Consider the following 18,175-nt stretch of genomic DNA (forward strand, 5'->3'; position numbering starts at 1 on the left):
GACAGAGAGAGACAGAGACGGAGAGAGACAGAGAGAGACAGAGACGGAGAGAAAGTGCTCTCTATATATGTATACCTGTGTGTGTTTGCGTGTGTGTGTGTATACATGTCAGTGTCACTGTGTGTGTGTGTGTGTGTGTGTGTGTGTGTGTGTGTGTGTGTGTGTGTGTGTGTGTGTGTGTGTGTGTGTGTGGGGATGAACTGACAAAACAAAAGTTGACTTGATTATTAACGCAGAAAAAGGAAATGGGAATGAAAAGGCAAGATGTTCAACCGACATGCTGAATTGTATCGTGGGAAATGGTATATTAGGTTCGTTCTGCTCAAACAGCTAAATCAGCAGTCATTCATGCAGTCCCGAATTTAAAATTTGAATGATCTGCTTCATGCAAGAATAAAACGATCTTTGTGTAAAGTATTGTATCGCCATACGCGAGAGAGACCACTCATGTGATAAATACACCATCTGTTCATACGTGCATGTGTACGTCATGCAAATGAGGTCGGGTCAAACTACAGTGTGGCAGGGATCTAATTTTCCACTGCTCATGATGACAACGTACGTTAAGGGGCCTCTTACATTTAACTTCACAGTACAAACTTTAATAGAAACTCACGAATTTACCTCTCCAGCTTTGACATCATGCTTCGCCACCACAGCCCTGCCGTACTGCGTGAAGTCCACAGTGACAGGAAAGTCCTCAGTGAGCGGCCCGTACAGGCGTTTGACGCGAACCTTCTGGAACAAAATGGCCGCCTCCTGGTCCTTCTTGCCGCTCGTCATCGTTGCCCTCCGTAGCCAGAACTCTGCCGTCACTGGCAGCCACAGGCTGATCAGGATCTTACCTGCCAAAGACAATGGAACGATAATGGATCATTCCAGTTCATTTCCATGTGACTTACCTGTGTCTTATACCTGCCAAAGACAATGGAACGATAATGGATCATTCCAGTTCATTTCCATGTGACTTACCTGTGTCTTACCTGCCAAAGACAATGGAACTTCTTCTTCTTCTTCTTCTTCTGCGTTCGTGGGCTGAAACTCCCACGTACACTCGTGTGTGTTTTTTTGCACGAGTGGAATTTTACGTATATGACCGTTTTTTACCCCGCCATTTAGGCAGCCATACGCCGTTTTCGGAGGAAGCATGCTGGGTATTTTCGTGTTTCTATAACCCACCGAACTCTGACATGGATTACAGGATCTTTTTCGTGCGCACTTGGTCTTGTGCTTGCATGTACACACGGGGGTGTTCGGACACCGAGGAGAGTCTGCACACAAAGTTGACTCTGAGAAATAAATCTCTCGCCGAACGTGGGGACGAACTCACGCTGACAGCGGCCAACTGGATACAAACCCAGCGCGCTACCGACTGAGCTACATCCCCGCCCAACAATGGAACGATAATGGCCCAATAAACATGCCAGAACTGGGCCATTGCTGGCTTTTTGCTGGCAAGTTTGGTAAAGCTGGCCATAAAAAAACCAACACTGGGCCAATTATGGTTTGCCAACAAAGGCCCAGTTATGGCTTGCCATCACTGGCCCATCTCTGGCATTCCAGTAATATTGTCGGCCAGTAAAATGCCTTAATTGGCCCACTGTTGGCACGCCATTGATGGCCCAGTGCTTGTTTGCCAGCATTGGGCCATAGGTGGCGATTTGCTGGCAATTATAGGTGGGTTTTTGCTGGCACGCCAGCAGTGGGCCAATGCTGGATTATTGCTGGCAAGAAGATCTGCGACAGCACAGCGGTATGACTTTCTCTCTTGGAGTGACGTAATGTACAAACAAATGTCGAAATATCTTGACGTCACTCGTGATGATGACGCATTGTCAACTAAATCCGGCCCGCGGTGGTTCTGCAGATGTCCGGTTATTTGTTTTGCATTCAACTTCAAGGAATTTCCAAAGCACCTTCTTCGATTTCAGTACGCGTCCGATCTCCTCCGGCTAGAAGCAAGCGTGGTGAGTTTCACAAACAGTTGTGTGAGCAGGTCGTCGCAACGGCGTTAGATCTAGTATCTTCTTGTTCTTTTCCTCCGTTGTCGGTCTTTTTTTCAACTTTCTTCTGCTGGACGTTTGAGTCAGTTCGCAAAATATAATAGACTTTAAGAAGTCGTCCTCTCTGTAAGAAAGAATCTGCGCGCGCGCGCGCGCGTGTGTGTGTGTGTGTGTGTGTGTGTGTGTGTGTGTGTGTGTGTGTGTGTGTGCGCCCGCGCGCGCGGTTGTGTGTGTGTGTGTGTGTGTGTGTGTGTGTGCGCCCGCGCGCGCGGTTGTGTGTGTGTGTGTGTGTGTGTGTGTGTGTGTGTGTGTGTGTGTGTGCCTTTTTCCTTTCTTTGTGTGATTGAGTTTGTTTTGTCTCTGTCAAAAGAAAAGCACCATAGGCATTACCATAAGCTCACTTGTAACCAAACAAATTGCATCTTGTGAATGTTGACATTGACTCGATTGAGTATGTGTCTATTCACTCCAGGACAAAGATTTGTGCAAGTGTCTGACTGCCCAACTGGATAAGATGCAGCTCGCCTGGGTCTCAGTTCCTGAGAGAAACGCAAGAGAGCTGTCCGAGACAACGTAAGCTTCGCAGGTTAGATCAAAATACATATTCCTGTTGACCCCTTACTTCTGCTTGGCATTTTAGTCAGTTCAGAAAATATGATAGATTACAAGAAGTCGTCCTCTCTGTGAGAATGCCTCTGTGTGTGTATGTGTGTGTGTGTGTGTGTGTGTGTGTGTGTGTGTGCGAGTGTGTGTGTGTGTGTGTGCGCGTGTGTGCGCGTGTGTGTGTGGGAGCGCGCGCGCGTGTGTGCGTGCGTGCGTGTGCTGTTTGCTTGCATGCCTGCGTGTATGCTTGCGTTTGTTTGGTTGTGTGTGTGTGTGTGTGTGTGTGTGTGTGTGTGTGTGTGTGTGTGTGTGTGTGTGTGTGTGTGTGTGTGTGTGTGTGTGTGATATGGAATAATGAATTAAAACCAACAAAACTCGTTTGCTTTCATGTTTCAAGTGGTGAACGGCAGGAGGACTTGAGAGTTTCAATGGCTTACCGTAGGCTACGACGTCAGGACAAAGAAAAGAAGCGTTATCTCAACGTTGCGGATGCGAACAGAGAAATGACAGAATCAAGACAATCCTACGGAGGTTTATTGGGAAGTGAACAAGAAACATTCCTGCCTTTGGTCATCATGTCTCGAGTGTGAAATTTAGAACGCTGTACAAATAAAATAAAACAGTGAGCAACTGAAAACAAAGCGTACGTTTCTGTAATGTTTCGGTAATGAGTCGTTGCTGTTTGGAAGCTTTACATTTGTTTTGTTTTTAATATATATTACTGTATTGTTGTTGTGCCCGCTATAACTGCGTTGATGACGATATTCTGTCAAAACCACTGCCTTTACTTGCCAGATAAGTTACACGACAAATGTGATTAGCATTTCAATTGCATTTTACTGATGAATTTGATAATTACGCATATGCATATTGCTAATGTACAGCTTGACAGCATTGCCCTTTGCTTTATTTGCGCACGTCTTGCCGCCAGCATGGGTTGAAAAGTCCATTGATGTGCTGTGTTTTGTTATTGTTATTACATTCACAGTAAAAAATGACAAAACAAAGCATATTTATAGACTTCTAACAACCATCTATGGGCTAACAAGACTGTGCAGATCGAGTACATGAATAGAGCCGTCATTCTATCCGAATCAGTGGTATTGGTATATTTCCTGCAACTTATTGGCATTTTGCTGGCAATGGTAAAGACAGAAATATGGCATTTTGCCGGGCCACAACTGGCCCGGTAATTTCAGCAGGTAAAGGGCCATTAACGGAAAATATATGGAAAAAAGTTTTTTTTTATATGGAACTAAAAACCTGCAAAATGCTGGCAAAATGCTGGCGAAATGCTGGCAAAATGCTGGGTTTTTGATGGCAAGCCATCAATAAGCCATCAAATAAATGATGGGTTTTTGCTGGCAAAATTCTGGCAAAATTCTGGCAAAATGATGGCAAGCCATCAAAAAGCCATCAAATAAATGATGGGTTTTTGCTGGCAAAATTCTGGCAAAATGATGGCAAGCCATCAAAAAGCCATCAAATAAATGATGGGTTTTTGCTGGCAAATTGCTGGCAAAATGATGGCAAGCCATCAAAAAGCCAGCAAATAAATGATGGGTTTTTGCTGGCAAAGTGCTGGCTTGCCAGTGATGGCCCATCAATTTGCCAATGTGCATACGGGTAATATGCCAGCATTGGGCCATAAGTGGGCCTTTGATGGCAGTAGTTCTGGCAACTGGCATTGCCATCAAAACGCCAGCAATGGCCCAGTTCTGGCATGTTTATTGGGGGATCATTCCAGTTCATTTCCATGTGACTTGTTTGTTTGTTTGTTTAAACGCCCAGCCGACCACGAAGGGCCATATCAGGGCGGTGCTGCTTTGACATACAACGTGCGCCACACACAAGACAGAAGTCGCAGCACAGGCTTCATGTCTCACCCAGTCACATTATTCTGACACCGGACCAACCAGTCCTAGCACTAACCCCATAATGCCAGACACCAGGCGGAGCAGCCACTAGATTGCCAATTTTAAAGTCTTAGGTATGACCCGGCCGGGGTTCGAACCCACGACCTCCCGATCACGGGGCGGACGCCTTACAACTAGGCCAACCGTGCCGGTATTTCCATGTGACTTCCCTGTGTCTTACCTGCCAAAGACAATGGAACGATAATGGATCATTCCAGTTCATTTCCATGTGACTTACCTGTGTCTTACCTGCCAAAGGTAATGGAAAGATATTGGATCATTCCAGTTCATTTCCGTGTGACTTACCTGTGTCTTACCTGCCAAAGACAATGGAAAGATATTGGATCATTCCAGTTCATTTCCATGTGACTTACCTGTGTCTTACCTGCCAAAGACAATGGAACTTCTTCTTCTTCTTCTTCTTCTGCGTTCGTGGGCTGAAACTCCCACGTACACTCGTGTGTGTTTTTTTGCACGAGTGGAATTTTACGTATATGACCGTTTTTTACCCCGCCATTTAGGCAGCCATACGCCGTTTTCGGAGGAAGCATGCTGGGTATTTTCGTGTTTCTATAACCCACCGAACTCTGACATGGATTACAGGATCTTTTTCGTGCGCACTTGGTCTTGTGCTTGCGTGTACACACGGGGGTGTTCGGACACCGAGGAGAGTCTGCACACAAAGTTGACTCTGAGAAATAAATCTCTCGCCGAACGTGGGGACGAACTCACGCTGACAGCGGCCAACTGGATACAAATCCAGCGCGCTACCGACTGAGCTACATCCCCGCCCAACAATGGAACGATAATGGATCATTCCAGTTCATTTCCATGTGACTTGTTTGTTTGTTTGTTTGTTTAAACGCCCAGCCGACCACGAAGGGCCATATCAGGGCGGTGCTGCTTTGACATACAACGTGCGCCACACACAAGACAGAAGTCGCAGCACAGGCTTCATGTCTCACCCAGTCACATTATTCTGACACCGGACCAACCAGTCCTAGCACTAACCCCATAATGCCAGACACCAGGCGGAGCAGCCACTAGATTGCCAATTTTAAAGTCTTAGGTATGACCCGGCCGGGGTTCGAACCCACGACCTCCCGATCACGGGGCGGACGCCTTACAACTAGGCCAACCGTGCCGGTATTTCCATGTGACTTACCTGTGTCTTACCTGCCAAAGACAATGGAACGATAATGGATCATTCCAGTTCATTTCCATGTGACTTACCTGTGTCTTACCTGCCAAAGGTAATGGAAAGATATTGGATCATTCCAGTTCATTTCCGTGTGACTTACCTGTGTCTTACCTGCCAAAGACAATGGAAAGATATTGGATCATTCCAGTTCATTTCCATGTGACTTACCTGTGTCTTACCTGCCAAAGGCAATGGAAAGATAATGGATCATTCCAGTTCATTTCCGTGGGACTTTTTTCAGAAGCCGGAGCACTCGATCTAATTAACATTTCACTGACATGAAGATAGCCGAGCGGTTGGTTCATGCTAATGGCTTTGTAGGTCTATGCGCTGAAGACACAAGAGGGGTATCGGTTCATGCTGATGGCTTTGTAGGTCTATGCGCTGAAGACACAAGAGGGGTATCGGTTCATGCTGATGGCTTTGTAGGTCTATGCGCTGAAGACACAAGAGGGGTATCGGTTCATGCTGATGGCTCTGTAGGTCTATGCGCTGAAGACACAAGAGGGGTATCGGTTCATGCTGATGGCTTTGTAGGTCTATGCGCTGAAGACACAAGAGGGGTATCGGTTCATGCTGATGGCTTTGTAGGTCTATGCGCTGAAGACACAAGAGGGGTATCGGTTCAAATGGAAGCAAAAGTCATAAAAGAGTGTGTGGGCTCCACAAGAACTTTTGCTCAGTTAGTAAATGCAGAAACGAGTCAGGGATATGAAAACGAGGTCAATCGTTCGATTCGATTGTAAAAATCCTACTTCATAACTATCCACGTGATCAGATTCTCAAGTCAGAGGGTGAGACTGGTGTAAATCTGGGACTGCGGTTTCATGCAATTCCTGGTGTTGGCCGCTCGACCTAATGCATATATATTTCAATGACGTACAACAAAGAGCTGTGCTAATTTGTTTCATGTTCAGCACTGGCGAAACTAACCCTGCTGGTGGAATCACTACTGTTTGACTCACATCTTAGGTGATAAGAGTAGATTTCTACCATTTAATTCTGTACTTGAGTTCATCTTTGGTAAATGGACTACGTCCATTGTTTTGAAGTTTCAAGGGATCTACTTACCTTCACGTTCATCTCTCGGTGTTTCATAACTCTCAACTACACTAAGCAAGCTTACACCAGAGAAGAGGGCCCCAAAGGGTTTAAAATCGTGATCGTGATTGGCGTTTTTTGACCTTTCTGTGACCGTGATTGCCGAAATTTCCATTTCTGTGATCAGGATGGGACTTTGCCCGTGATCCGCGATGACAAAAAAATCAAGTCTCGTGATCGTGATCGTCATTTGTTTTCGTGATCGTGATGGGCATTATTGCAAAGCATTTTATTTTCAACGTACATTTTTCACAGCTGTATCACTCTATGATCCTCTATTCGTCAAGGAGCCAATCCTGATTGAAGGGAAGCAACAACACATTCAGAAATATGATTTTGACAGGGATTGCTTCCCTTTAAGAGAACCAATCACACACAAAAAGAGATCCAATCAGAAGGCGAATTGCAAAAGTCTGCCAAACGTCATCCAATGGAAGGGCTTCGTGCTAAAGCCTTTTGAGTGCATTCAGTCAAATTCGAATTCGAAGATCAAAAATGGCGTGCAGCGGTACTGTCATCGAACTTCTGTTATATTTTGTGGATTCAAACCAGACCAAAGCAGGCGGCGAGAATGCCTTCCTAGATGGAAAGGTCAGGCTACGGGTCCGTCTTTCCGAAGACGAAATGTCAAGGTATGTTGATCTATTCAGGGCCGGACTAGGTAAGTACTAGGGGGGGGGGTTACAGATGGGGGTCCAGGGGGCAAAGCCCCTTGGTGGAGGTCCAGGGGGCGAAGCCCCCTTGGTGGGGGTTGCAAGGAGGCAAAGGCCCCTTGAAGCTGAACGTTTTTTGATGTTTCTGAAGGGAAAGGAAGCCTCTCCTTGAACGAAAAAGGTAAATTCGACAGCAAGCTGTATAGGCAATGAAGAAGAATTGAGATTGTAAGGACTCATACTTTTCATCACAAAAATCGTTGAAGAAAAATGTCTTTCGAAAGAGGGTGAGAGGTGCGATTTCTCCTCGGATTTCATGATGATCCAGATGCAACCCCCCCCCCCCCTCCCCCACAAAAAAAAGAAATAAGAAAAGCGTTTGGGAGGTACATGCTTAAGCCAGGGGGAGGGGGGGGTTGCGCAACCCCTGTAACCCCCCACCCCCCACCCCCCTACCCTGTCTATGTTGCTCTATGACTGTTCTGAATGTAGGCAAAGATCTTGAAATTTGTTCAAGATCTTTGAGTTTGATTGAGATCATTGACATTGTCGACATTGCCACGTCCGGCTGTCACTCGCTCAGTGTGACCTCGACTGGCTCGAGTCTGATCGAGTCTGCGTGTAGCCAAAACCGAAACTAGAAATGTGTTTTTCATCCCAGCAACGTGGACACGCTTGGCATAGATTCTAATTGTCGCTTCTTTGAATTATTTTTTAAGCTTGGATTTATTTTAGCGCCTGTAAACTTATCAACAATGGGTTAAATTCAGGAACTATGGCGGGGAGACGTGTCAGTTTGGGTCACCTGATCCTCATGTCAAAGTCGATCAAAGTCATGTTCGTTGGGGATTTTGTTATTATAGACTCTACCATCACACATACATGTACTTTAATTTCAATCCACCCAATAGTTTTTGAGAAAATGGGTTTAAAAGATTTAGCTCTGGAAATGTGAAATTGTGCAAGTATATATTCATGTGTGTGAGTGAGGGTGTGGGAGTTGAATGTGTATGAGTGTATATTCCTTCACCCACCTTCATGATTCCTAGACTGACCTTTAGTCAGGATTATAGACTCTACCATCACACATACATGTACTTTAATTTCAATCCACCCAATAGTTTTTGAGAAAATGGGTTTAAAAGATTTAGCTCTGGAAATGTGAAATTGTGCAAGTATATATATTCATGTGTGTGAGTGAGGGTGTGGGAGTTGAATGTGTATGAGTGCAGGGGCGGATTAGGGGGGGGGTTACAGGGGTTCCGGAACCCCCCCCCCCCCGGCTGTCCCAAAAAAAATTAAAAATTAATTCTAACTTTAAAGAAATAATGAGTGGCTGCTGACACCAGTTGATCATGTTTAAAATCAAGGATAAGCCATAAATTGTTCATAAAATAGCTAAAACTCTTCAGCTTCTGGGGGGCTAACAGGGCCTTGCCCATGTACCCCACAAGGTCTACCCCTGGATCCCAGGTTGTAACCCCCCCCCCTCCCTCTGGCTTAACTGCTCCGCCCCTGGAGTGTATATTCCTGTGAGTGTCTGTATGAGAGAGAGAGCGAGAGAAAAAACAATGAAAACAACATTCTTGTTACTGATTACAAATCATGATATGTATTTCTATGTGTGAATGAAAGAGAATTAAAAAAGAATAATAAAAAAGTGCAACAGTTGTCACTTTGTGTTGAATAAACAATAGATCCAGAGGAGCGAATAACTGTGTGGTTGTGTTTACTTTGACACGTGCTTTCTGTACCTGAAACTTTTACTGTGACCGTGATTTGCCACTGGTGTTCGTGATCGTGAAAACAAAAATCAAGGTAACTGTGATCGTGAAAGCTAAAATTTCCCTTCCCGTGATCTTGATGATACCCCCCCTTTGGGGCCCTCAGAGAAAAGGAAAGAAACAAACCAATACAACCACTTACCGCCCATATTCCACACATCTGGAGTCCTGCTGCCTTTAGCAATGGTCCAGAGATCCTTGAGAGCCTCTATGATGTTCTGGCGTTCGAAGAAGAGCTGTGCACGGAACTTGCGACCAAACGTGTTGCTGGGGTCGGCTTTCAGTGTCTGCGTGCATAGTTCTATAGCCTGCTCGTATCGTCCTGTGTTGATGGATTCGTAGGCAAGCTGGACAGACAGGAGAAAGTCGTTCGTTCATTTCAATGTATGTTATCCCCCCCCCCCCTCCCCCGTTTTTCCCTCCACCTACAAGTTTATATAATTCCCCAGTCATGGGCTTCACACCAGCTACAGCCACACGCCTGAGTGTTAATTGGGCGAAGTGTACTACACGAAGCCCGCTGCGCGAAGATTTGGCACTGAATTTTCGGTAAAAAGACTTCGCGAAGCCAACTTCAGGCTCAATTAAGGAAGGCTTTTACCTTCAAACATTTCATGGCCTGGGCCTGGTTGACCTTGCCCTGGCTGGTGTTCTTCAGGAGGCTGTCGGAGATCTTGTACTTGGTCTCCAGGATCTCTCTCTCCATCAGCAGCTGGACGTCATCCCCAGGGTAAGGGTCCTGTGTGCAGAAGTCCAGGGCGTTGTAGCTCGACTCCTCGTCTGCTCCTTTTTCTGTTTGCTCTAAGATGCGGTTCTGTAGCTGTCTAAGCTGTTCTGTTAGGACCTGTTTGTAATATAGAAATATTTTGACGTAATGGACTGATATAGACAAAAACCTCAGCATGATTGAGTGAGTGAGTAATTCTCGACTTGTTGGTGTTCTTTGGGATCGGGAGGGTCATTCTTGACTGAAACACACCTGTACCACTGCCCCTGAATCACACACACACGTGCACACACACACACACACACACACACACACACACACACACACACACACACACATACACACACACACGACTCCCCTACCCCCAACCCCCCCCCCCCGACACACACACACACACACACACACACACACACACACACACACACACACACTCACACACACACGTGCACACACAGACGAACCTTACTGTTAGGATCTATCTGCAGGCCAGATTTGTAGTACTGGTATCCCTCCTTGAAGCGTCCCAGGCCAGTGGCGGCCTGGCCAGCTGTGATGTAGGCTGCCAGGTCACCGGGGTTGTCCAGCACTGCAGCTTCTGCATCGGACAGCGCTGCGCTGTAGTTGTGCAGCTGTTGGCGTGAAGACAGAGAAGGACTGACTTGAAGAACATATTTTGTGGACAATGGATAGTGTTTGTCATGAACACGGTGTTGAACTGATGAGTTAGGTATGTAATCACCTCACGGGCAACACGTGCCCCCCCCCCCCCCCCCCCTCCCCCTACCGATTGAAGACACTCTGGCTTTTACACAAAGATCTATTGACAGATACATTGGAAGATACATAGTGCGTACCTCCTGCCCATGGAGAGAGACAGAGAGAGAGGGGTGGGGGAGAGACAGACAGACAGACTGACAGAGAGTACGATTCATGAGAGTATGTGTTGCCTTTAGTTAGTCTGTGCATACAGTAATGGTGACCGTTTGTGCATCTATTCCATCAGCATGACTGATCAGGTCTAACCCCACGCAAACTCAATCATTCCCGCTTCCTCTCCGACCTTACTACTGTGAGACCCTGCTTTTCAGACCGCCCGATTTAAGACTCTCTCTCTTTTCAGACCCTATTTTCTCAGATTGTCTGTTCATATCCTCAATAAATCTACCCCCATTTTAAGACTCCCTGCGTCCGCCTCGTGATCGGGAGGTCGTGGGTTCGAACCCCGGCCGGGTCATACCTAAGACTTTAAAATTGGCAATCTAGTGGCTGCTCCGCCTGGCGTCTGGCATTATGGGGTTAGTGCTAGGACTGGTTGGTCCGGTGTCAGAATAATGTGACTGGGTGAGACATGAAGCCTGTGCTGCGACTTCTGTCTCGTGTGTGGCGCACGTTAAATGTCAAAGCAGCACCGCCCTGATATGGCCCTTCGTGGTCGGCTGGGCGTTAAGCAAACAAACAAACAAACAAACAAATAAGACTCCCTCTATTTTAAGACCTTATTTTTTCGGATTTTGGGAGGTCTTAAAAGTGGAGTTCCATGTACCAACACTTACTCTGAAATGGCACTGCCCTCTCCGACACAGACATTTGCCCCTTTCGGCCGGCGTCAAAGTGGTCTTGGAGTTTTCCAGAACCTTCGTGAGGTTGTCCAACAGAGCAGGAAGCCTCTGCAGCGGGATCTTGTCAAGATCTTCATCAATCCCTGTTTGTGTTGCCATCGTTGTGTTTGTCTCTGTTGACGTCTGGTTCGTTGTGTTGCCGTTGACTGTTGAAGTGGTGGTTGTAGCTACTTCAGACATGGCTTGAAACCTGATTTTATTTAGTGTAAGTTACGCCGTCAGTCTTAGTGTAATCAGTTTGTTGTGGATTGGCCCGGTTGGCGGCTGGAGCTTTTGTGTCCTGCACACGAAAGAAAAAAACGATACAATGTAAAAATGCAATGTTGATCATCGTCAATCAATCAATCAATATGAGGCTTATATCGCGCGTATTCCGTGGGTACAGTTCTAATCGCAGGGATTTATTTATTTTATTTTATTTTAATTTTATGCAATTTATATCGCGCACATATTCAAGGCGCAGGGATTTATTTATGCCGCGCCGTGTGAGATGGAATTTTTTACACAATACATCACGCATTCACATCGGCCAGCAGATCGCAGCCATTTAGGCGCATATCCTACTTTTCACGGCCTATTATTCCAAGTCACACGGGTATTTTGGTGGACATTTTTATCTATGCCTATACAATTTTGCCAGGAAAGACCCTTTTGTCAATCGTGGGATCTTTAACGTGCACACCCCAATGTAGTGTACACGAAGGGACCTCGGTTTTTCGTCTCATCCGAAAGACTAGCACTTGAACCCACCACCTAGGTTAGGAAAGGGTGCTGCTGCAGTGATGTGCAAAGCATTTGTTTTGTCATTGGGTGTGAAAGAGTGGAACCGGCATAAGCATACCACATACGGATAAACGGAGGACAGTCTAGGTTATTTGGTACTGTCATAAAACAGTTTATGTTGCTGTTGATGGGCCCTGCGGTTGCTGCTGGTGTTGCTGCGGTTGGCAGTGATAACTTGTGACTTGAAAGTACCGTGAATAAGTCAAACGTGATCATAACCACATGGGAAGAACAGAAATGCCAACGGTAAAAGAAGGTTTGGGTAACTGCCAACCAACGCAAAATTATGCAGACAGTAATGTTGAAGAACCAGCTGAACTCAGCCTTTCTATTACTCGCTTGACTAAGGCGTGCGCTCACAGATGCATGTGCAAAAACTAAAACACACACACATTGGCAGTAAAAAGACACACGGCACACAATGATGACCCAAGAGATAGGCACACTGACAAACTGATGTAAGACGGAAGGATAAAATCACAGCCGTAACACTCACACACACACACACACACACACACACACGCACACGACACACACACACACGCACACGACACACACACACACACACACACTGACATACACACACACTGACACACACATACACACACAAAAAAACCACTACACACATACTTACACACTGTGACACTGACACATACACACACACACACACGTTGGAACACAACTGATATGGTATAATGTGACTTATAGTAAAGACAAATTCTAAACTCAGAAGGCAACAGATTGCACCACTCTGCTACTTGAGTGGGGGTGGGGGGGCGGGGGTGGAGTAATTAAACTTGCACTAGCTTTACACTAAACTGAGTACTGACTACGTTGTACATCGTAGCATGACTACTCATCAAGTTATCTGATTCCGAATTCCTGTGCCACTGCTGGGAGTCGCTTTTGTTTCTACAGTAGCCACGAACAGCACGTGCCTGCACAGCCTGCTTACAATGAAACACCATGTCGCCAGGTGGTTCGCATTAGCCTGTCGCTTTGACATTATCATCTAACAACCAAGACTCCCTCAGGTAGGCCGAAAGACCACATCCATCCGAGTGCTGCATGCAGGCATACAATATGATGTCGGTAGACGGCTCACAGTATACACCCGGCTAGGAAAAGCAAGTCTTTTTGGCAAGGTTCATTGTATACAGCCAAAGCCAGGTATAAAAGTCAGCAGCTGCTGCAGATGCACTAACAATAGCAGCAGCAGCAGCAACAATTGCATGCAAAACAAAATATAAAGCAACGTGTGTGTGTGTGTGTGTGTGTGTGTGTGTGTGTGTGTGTGTGTGTGTGAGAGAGAGAGAGAGAGAGAGAGAGACTGAGAGAGAGTTAGAGAGAGAGAGAGGGAGAGAGAGACTGAGAGAGAGAGAGAGATAGAGAGAGAGAAAAGGAGGGACAGAGAGTGAGTCTGAACAGTGTATGTGTTCCACTTGATGTTTAAAAGGCGTCTGGGTGCGTCTGTTTGTCAGTGAGTGCATTGCATGTTGTGTTGGGTGTGTGCGTGCCGATGTGCTTTGGTGACGTTTTGAAGTTTGCACTCGTATAAAAACTCAACTAAAAAAACAATGAAATTGACAGTATGTCTCTGTCTCACAATTCTTCCTAAATCAAAAATACAAACCAAAACCAATTAGCTCAAGTAAGCGTAATTTTTCAAGCTTCTTTCTTGCAAGAAAAAATGTCACATCTGAATAACGGCAAAGCATTTCGAAGTATTTATCAAGAGCAAGAAGAAAAGAAAAACTTCGTTTGGAAACAGCCCCAGGCTGGTTGAAAACCCACCAATTAAAAAAAACAATGTTAGTGGCACAGTCCTTCTAGTGGAAACAGTTTGGCACACCATCTACCTGGTTTCAGTTTATTAGGGGCGAGTATTAAAATGCTAATTGCTCAAGCTTTCAACCAAATTCACGAACGTCACGTCATAAAACGCGTCCGAACGGAAACAATTTGATGAAAGTGGTACGAACGCCGGGTCACCTGCTTTCGTCAAAATCAGTACGGAACGGAAACAAAATTGTTTTATGCAAATTCAATACTGTTATGGTTCACATAAGTCCAATATCACTTGCGTTTTTTTGTGCTATTGGACGACCATTGGAACACACATAACTTATAGTGGGGGCATGTTTCTCCCTGATCTAACGAATGTGTACGAACTGAATCACTCATTTGTATGAACGGAAACAGGTTCTCTTGTACGAACTGAATCATGGCATACGAACGGAATCAGCATGTTTTTAACGAATAAGTGATTGTGCAAAAGCCACGGGTTTCTATAAACTTCTCTTCAAGCGAAATGTCAAAACAGGCAATGCTTTTGGCGCTCATGTGCAAATCGGGAGTCAGTTTTGATTACAGCGGAGCGAGAAAAACAAGAAAATATTGGAAAATCGAGTCATGCAAAGGCTGCCACGTTTGACCCGCGTGTGTAATTATGAGGTCGACCAGCACCTTTGTATCTATTGTACACATAGTCCAATCAGTTTGCTACCTTATGCTTGCAATATCACGAAAGTGCGCTGCCCACACGATTTACCGCAATTTTTTTTCCTCGACCAAGTGCAGAAAATGAGGCTGACATCCGGCGTACGAACGGTATAAGCCGGAATCACTTGACACACCGTGAACCCGGCGAAAGGAGACAATGACAATGACAATGACAATGACAATTCTTTATTTAACGAGGGTAGTAGATTAAGCAGTGGTCTGCCTTTTTACATCCAGCCCTCGCCCTAAAGAGGGACTAACTACAAAAATGAAATAAAAATACAAGATAAAAAATAGAAAATAGAAAACTAAAATTCTACATTTTAACAGATAACTAAAGTGAAAACACATTATACATATGTACACAAAATGCATTGCATTGAGGTAAATTGTGAGTTGATTGATGTGAATTAAGTGGTATAGTGCGGCTTGCACTTTCTCAACATCATGCTCTAATCCATACATTACATTTTAAAGAAAATCAATCAAACAAGCAAGACATTGCTAAGATCATCACACATCTAAATACATGTAGTGGTTGGTTTGTTAGTCCCTTCATTCGAAAAGGGTTTGTGTACATTATACCAATAAAGAGGAGAGGGGCATGTTTAATACAAAAATTGAATACCATTTAAGACAAATATCCTTTACTTTGACTTCATTACATAAGACAAATATCTGCTTTTAAAACTATCAGTGCTGGTAGTTTGCCTCAGGAATGTTGGAAGAGAGTTCCAGAGACTGCTACCTGAATACACTAAACTGGACTTAAACAGGTCAATCCGAGGAACAGGAGTGTTTAATCTCATAAATTGACGTGAATTCCTCATGGTAAATTTTGTACGTAAAGTTTCAGGTACACATCCAGTGATAATTTTGCTCATAAGGGTACATTTATTATAGCCAAGTCTTGCCTTCAGAGGGAGAATGCCTAAGTTTATATAGTCTAATTCATTCAGGGTTGTTTTCTTTAATAAGACTACTTTCAACGCTCGTTTGTGTAATCTAATTATACTAATTATAGGTTTTAGTGAATTATCACTTGCCGATAAGAGAGAGAGAGAGAGAGAGAGAGAGAGAGAGAGGTAAACTAGACGCACGTGCTCACACTGATACATACCTGGCTGTCGAAGTCTCCACTGCTCCAAGACCTCTTTACAGTCCAAAGAAACACTGGCTTCGCCTTTCACCTCACCCTCTGACATTTAGGTGCACAAATTAACGCTACAAGATAATTCTACCTCACTGAATAGGCAGTGCACAGCAACTCCCCGGCGGCGATCGCGCACGTGCGAAAGAACACACGTGAAACACTGCAGAGACGTAGACACAGCCAGCATCAAAGCGTGTATAATATACTAGTGAAGTAGAACAAGTTTTACGATGTGCAGTGCCTCTGTAGGTTGTGTGTAGAGTGTAGATGTACTGCGTGTTCCTCTTCTCTCTCGCGTAACTGGAGTTAGTGTGATGGGGCAGGTGAGGCGGCACGTGCAGCAGCATTAGAAACCTGGAGTCGGAGAATTCTGGCTCCAGCCCGTTCGAGAGCAGGAGCGTTTTCATTCCCTGAATACGGAGCATTTCAGCGAATCGTCTGCGGCCTCGGGTTACATAGGCCTACTCCCCTCAAAGATATTCTTGGCCACGCTTACGGCTTAGCCTAGAATGTCTTTGCTCCCCTCAGGAAACGATGCGGATCAAGATGGAGAAAACGCTCTGTGTCTGCCCTGCACACAAATAGCTCAGTCTCGGCCAGAGTCACCGGCTCAGGCTTTACATTCAAAGCCAATGATAAAATAATAAATCGGTTCTCATCTGACAATATCCCCTGTAGAACAAACTGACAATCAATAATATCAAATAATATTTATTTTCAGACATCATCCGGTTTGTGAAAATTTTGAAACAGCTCTTACATAACACTCAACGTGCATTTTCCCCCCGAGTATCATCACGTTTACCTTTTTTGACACCATTATCCAAAATGGGTGTAATGGTACGTCATGCAGATCGGTGCAAAGATGTCTCGGTCAAATGTTGATTTTTTTTTTTAAAGTGTGATGGTGTGGACTGTGTTCTGCATTGAGGTAATTTTGTGTGCTAAACTCATGCAGTTGAACATGTTTGTGTTAAGTGAGAAACTGATCTTACTTTATCCTACAAAAACGTCATGTAATTTTGATATTACAGTATCAGCCATATCGGAATGACACGTTGAAATTTTTTGTTTGTTTGTTTGTTTGCTTAACGCCCAGCCGACCACGAAGGGCCATATCAGGGCGGTGCTGCTTTGACATATAACGTGCGCCACACACAAGACAGAAGTCGCAGCACAGGCTTCACGTCTCACCCAGTCACATTATTCTGACACCGGACCAACCAGTCCTAGCACTAACCCCATAATGCCAGACGCCAGGCGGAGCAGCCACTAGATTGCCAATGTTAAAGTCTTAGGTATGACCCGGCCGGGGTTCGAACCCACGACCTCACGATCACGGGGCGGACGCCTTACCACTAGGCCAACTGTGCAGGTCACGTTGAAATGACTTTATACATCAGTATACCACACACAAACCAGTCTGTGTAATGAAATCTGTCCGGTAGACTTTCATTAATATTGTTCACACTTGCTTCAACACACTCTGAAAATATCACAGGCAATATATCAGCAAAATCAGTATTAGCGAAGTCGATTTTTGGGGTCAATCAGTGTCATATGTCTAAGTGTTTTTTTTCTCTCTCTCTCTCTCTCTCTCTCTCTTTACTAGAGAAAATCGCGCCGTGCAAGCTGCAAACCCGTGCGGAACCTGTAACAAGCACAGTGAGTACATGTATAACTAATGAAAACGCCCCAGATATCTGATGCCTTCTTCTAAGCATACAGCAAATGTTTTGCCTCCTCCCCGCGTAAAGGGCAAAATGTAGCCTACATCGCGATGACATACAAGCGATAGAGCACACCTGCGCTTTTCTGGGCCTTCCTGGCATGCTGTGCTTTCCGCTTCAATGAAAACTGATGATCCTGGAAGGGAAATGAAAATAAAAGCGTTTTATCGTGAGTTATTGGCTAGGTTATGTAAGCACGGTATAGGAACCATGAACAAGAAGGGTGCACACATCCTTGTCATTGGTTTTCTGGGGGCTCCTAACCTTCTTTCTTCCCACTCATTTGCCAAATTGTCTTTGGGTGTGTGTTTGTTTTTCTTCATCTTCTTCTCGACCACCGCTTTCTTTTTAACACAAAATAGCCACCGTAAATAGTACTCTGTAACTTGAGTTAATTGAT

General features: G+C 45.0%; 1 protein-coding gene across 1 annotated transcript in view; it reads right to left on the reverse strand.

Annotated features, from left to right (window-relative positions):
• The window catches only part of LOC138968706 (uncharacterized), a 27,130-nt gene extending 10,554 nt beyond the window's left edge, over positions 1–16,576 (reverse strand). Inside the window, exons 1-6 of the mRNA XM_070341322.1 lie at positions 16,013–16,576; positions 11,542–11,887; positions 10,450–10,617; positions 9,863–10,105; positions 9,404–9,608; positions 625–845 (exon numbers count right to left, since the gene is read on the reverse strand). Coding sequence (XP_070197423.1) covers positions 625–845; positions 9,404–9,608; positions 9,863–10,105; positions 10,450–10,617; positions 11,542–11,787 — 1,083 coding nt within the window. The 5' untranslated portion in view covers positions 11,788–11,887; positions 16,013–16,576. The remainder of the gene's footprint in view (positions 1–624; positions 846–9,403; positions 9,609–9,862; positions 10,106–10,449; positions 10,618–11,541; positions 11,888–16,012) is intronic.
• Between the last annotated feature and the right edge of the window lie 1,599 nt (positions 16,577–18,175).

The sequence above is a fragment of the Littorina saxatilis genome, linkage group LG1, assembly GCF_037325665.1.
Source record: "Littorina saxatilis isolate snail1 linkage group LG1, US_GU_Lsax_2.0, whole genome shotgun sequence".
NCBI lineage: Eukaryota > Metazoa > Mollusca > Gastropoda > Littorinimorpha > Littorinidae > Littorina > Littorina saxatilis.